Genomic DNA, 4,254 nt, shown 5'->3' on the forward strand with positions numbered 1-4,254 from the left:
GGGGTGAGAAAGAAAGAAAGAAAGAAAGAAAGAAAGAAAGAAAGAAAGAAAGAAAGAAAGAAAGAAAGAAAGAGAAAGAAAGAAAGAAAGAAAGAAAGAAAAGAAAAAAAGAGGAAGGAATATTTATTGTTTACTATGTGCTAAGCTCTGTTCTAAGCAATGGGATTATAAACACAAGCAAGCAAGACAGTCTTTGACACCAAGCAGCTTACCTTCTAATGAGGGAAGACAATACAGAAAGGGGACCAGGAAACATAGGTTGTGGGGGAGAGGCAGAGAAGGCAACTTGGTTTGGAGTTGGTATCTGGGAAATAAGATAAATGCCTGATTGGAACAAGATAAGATGAAAGCACTCTAGGACTCCTTTGGAAAGGAGGTGGGGAAGATGGAGGAGGCATAGTCTGGAGCCGAGAACTAATCATGAGAATTTCTATTTCCCCAGGGTGAGCCTGGTGAGAGAGGATCTGATGGCTTCCTTGGGCCCAGGGTACGCAAACACATTATGGTGACCTGTCTACTTTTGCTTCAGGCCATGAGCCAGCAGGGCTAGGCCTCTTGAGTTGGACATACCTGGCTGTTGGGATGGGCTCTACAAGTGACTGATGGAGCTTCAGCCCTGCTGAGCAATCCTTTGGGGAAAATGGAAGGGAAAATGAGACTTCTTTTCAACAGAGAACTCCAGCGTCCAGCAAGGGCAACATGGTCTTCTCCCTGAGTTTGGGTGCTGGGAAGGGAGGGTTGGGGATGGGGTTTCAGTGTGATAGTGGCCAACAAGTTGATTTAGGCCTGATCCCTGGCAAGAGGTAGTCCTTCAGCTTTCAGGCATAGATTGAGGTCCTAAGAATGGCTGATGGCCAAAAAGATTCTCTGACCCAACTGAGAACTAGGGGAGAGGATATTGGCTTAGGCCAAACCTTTTGGTCTCAGTATTCCTTTACACTCTCAAAAAATATTGAGGATCCCCCAAAAAGCTTTTCTGTATGCAGATTATAACTATTAACATTTATGTTATTAGAAATTAGAAATATGAAAATAGCTTTAAACTTCATGGATCTCCCCAAAAAGATCTCAAGGATCCCCAAGCATCCCTAAATCATACTTTGAGAACTGCTGATCTACACAAAACCGGTTTAAGGATTGAATAGCCTACCATTGTATTTGCCTTAAGAAACAAACAGGCAGCCGTCTTTCTCAGATTTGGAAAAAAGTTAAATTAAGCATTGGTAATGGAAAGTGTTGGATCAGGTACTCATTACGTACATGCATTAGAAAAACGCAGAAGTACTGAGTAAGGTCTGGGAAGGAGCCCCAGGTTGTGGTCATGGTCCAGGGGCCTCTAAAAGGTTGGCTTTTTCTCTTTTCTCAGGGTCCACCTGGCCTGAAAGGTGAGCAAGGAGACACAGTAGTGATTGACTATGATGGCAAAATCCTGGATGCTCTGAAGGTAAATTGGGTTTGTTTTGTTTTGGGGGTGGGAGGGTCATTTGTTTGTTTTTATCAGAGCCCTGGTTAGACAGTGTAACACATTAAAGAGAGAGAACTGCATTGGGTGTCAGAACAGCTGAGTTCAAATCCTGACTCTGCCACTTATCTGCATGACTTCTTCTCTGGGCTTCTATTTCCTCATCTGTAAAATAAGGGGGTTGGATTAGCTGGACTCTGGGGTCCCTTTCGGGTCTAGTTCTATGCTCTTCTAACTTGATGACTCCTAAGGCACCTTCCAGCTCTAAATCAGGTCTTCTGATCCTGTAAAAGATATGGGATCACTGGTCCTTCCACTGGCCTGTCTCTGTTATGTTAATTAGCTATCCCTGACTCAGTTCTGCCTCTGCCCCTAGAGCAGACCCTTTGGGAGGAAGTCAGGATCAGTGTGGAGGAAGAGTGACCCATCCTGGACAGAATCGTATAATCTAACCAATAGCTCAGTAACATTCAGACTCCTTAAGAGTCTGCCTAATATGACGGATGTTCTAATAAACTTTGGCTTTGACTGAAAGAAGGTTGGGTTGAATTCTTTCCGGCAGGACCCACGCATTGTGATTTTGGGGTCCCAGCACCCCTAAGTCCCTAAACCTTAACAACGAAATAGACTAAAAAACGAGCAAAAAACAGAAAAGAGCCCTGACCATAGAAAGCTGCTATGGCAAAGGGGAAGATAAAAACACAAACCCAGATGAGGACAACAGTGTTAAAATGCTTATGTGCGAAGCCTCAAAGGGGAATATGAATTGCCCACAAGCCCAAAAAGTCTTCTTGGAAGAACTCAGAAAGGATTTTTAAAAATCAAATAAGAGAGGTAGAAGAAAAATTGGGAAAAGAAATGAATTATGTAAGAGACAGTCAAGGAAGCTTGGAAAAGGAAGGACAAACACTGACTGAAGAAAACAATTCCTTCAAAAAAAAAAAAAAGAGTGACCCATCCTGGAGGCTGCAGACCCCCATCCTTACCGATGTCACAATCCCAACAGCACAGGTGGCAGAAGCAATGTGGTTCATCAGGAAAGGAACTAGTCATCAAGTCAGAGGGCCTGGGTTCGGATCTTGCCCCTAATATTTACTGCATGTGACCTCAGGCAAGTCTCTCTGTGAAATGAAGAAGATGGGAGAGGTGGCCTTGGAAGGTCTTTCTAGCTCTGGATCTATAGCCCTAAGTCATGCAGAGATTTTTGTCTAAATACCCATCCCAGTGATGGCCCAGATTGCAGTGCCCAGGTGGGGCGGGTTGTAGGGTTCAGAAACAGCAAGAGGGCTGTGGTTCTAAAGGCATTGGGAATGGCCAGGGAGCCAAAAGAAAAGAACAACCCAATTAGCCGGAATAAAAGCAAATATTCACTTATATCCATGATTTAATCTCCAATTATTTTACATAGGCTGCTGGTAATTGCACCCGTGCGCAGCGTGCCTCAGGGTGGAGGGGCTGTGTGCCATGGTGGCATGTTGGAGAGAGTGATGTTGTGTGATTTAGTAGAATGTGAGGTGTGTGTGTGTGTGGTGCAGGTCTGACCGTTCACTCACTCTGTGACCCCGAACTCTTCTCTTTCCCTCTCTATGCCCCAATTTCTTCTTCTGCAAATGGAGAGAACATTGAATCAGGTGGTCTCTGAGGCTAGCTCTGACACTCTATGAGTCTACTGATAATGACAATTGACATTTATATAGCACTTCACATACATTATCTCATTTAAGCCTTACAACAGCCTTGTAAAGTAGGTACTACAGTACCCATTTTACAGATGGAGAAACTCAGACTCAGAAAAGTTGAATAAATTGTCCATGGTCATCCAGCTAGTCAGTTTCAAAGGTAGGATTCAACCCAGGGAACTCAAAGGCCATGAGTTCTAATTCTGGCTTTTCCATGCTAGTCATTCAGTGACTGCCCAGTGCCTCAGTTGAGCCACCAGTAAAATGGAAGTGGGGATCCAAATCTTCTCTCTCATTAGAGCCTGAAAGCAATGATGAATAGAAATGATGGCACTTTCTAACTCCAGGGCCATTATGGTCTTTACTATATCACACTTGCCTCTCTGGGGGAAAAAAAATACATTTTTAAAAGAGGTAGAATGAGGATTTCATGAGAAAGATTGGCTCATCCTGAGTCTATTTCTTGAGCCCTGGGATTTTCTCTTTAGTCAGCAGCTATGGCAGAATAGAAAAAGCACTGGGCCTTAAGTCAAGAAGACCTGAGTTCAAATTTGACCTCAGACTCTTAACCAGTTGTGTGACCCTGGGTAAGTCACTTAAGTGCTGTCTACCTCGGTTTCTTCATCTGTAAAATGGGAATAATAATAGCACCATCCTCATAGCACCATCTCATATGTGGATCAAATGAGATATTATTTATAAAGTGCTTAGCACAGTGTCTAGCATATAGTAAGTACTATATAAATGCTAGCTATTTTTATTTTTATTTTAAAGCCCCCAAAACATATGACTAGTCCTGGTGAGCAACTGTGTCCTAGATGCTTTCTTCCCTCCGCTCAGGTCACTAGTGAAGTAGATGCCATCTCTAGGATATGATATAACATTCTAGAGGGGCTAGGGAACTCAGGCTGAGAGTTCTAATTCTGATTCTTCCGTGTTAGTCACACAGAAAGTGACTGCCCATTGCCTCAATTGGCCCTCCTGTAAAATTGGGGCAGTGACATTAACCCTCCCTCCATCATACTCTCAAAACAATTCTCGGCAGAAGTGGTAACAGAGGTACATGGTGTGTGTGTGTGTGTGTGTGTGTGTGTGTGTGTGTGTGTGTGTGTG

General features: G+C 43.5%; 1 protein-coding gene across 1 annotated transcript in view; it reads left to right on the top strand.

The window, feature by feature from the left end:
* The window catches only part of COL23A1 (collagen type XXIII alpha 1 chain), a 444,884-nt gene that overhangs the window by 425,924 nt on the left and 14,706 nt on the right, over nucleotides 1–4,254 (top strand). Inside the window, exons 15-16 of the mRNA XM_027867027.1 lie at nucleotides 443–487; nucleotides 1,367–1,444. Coding sequence (XP_027722828.1) covers nucleotides 443–487; nucleotides 1,367–1,444 — 123 coding nt within the window. The remainder of the gene's footprint in view (nucleotides 1–442; nucleotides 488–1,366; nucleotides 1,445–4,254) is intronic.

This window comes from Vombatus ursinus, unplaced genomic scaffold (assembly GCF_900497805.2).
Source record: "Vombatus ursinus unplaced genomic scaffold, bare-nosed wombat genome assembly UNPS02014785.1, whole genome shotgun sequence".
In the NCBI taxonomy this organism is placed as follows: Eukaryota; Metazoa; Chordata; class Mammalia; order Diprotodontia; family Vombatidae; genus Vombatus; species Vombatus ursinus.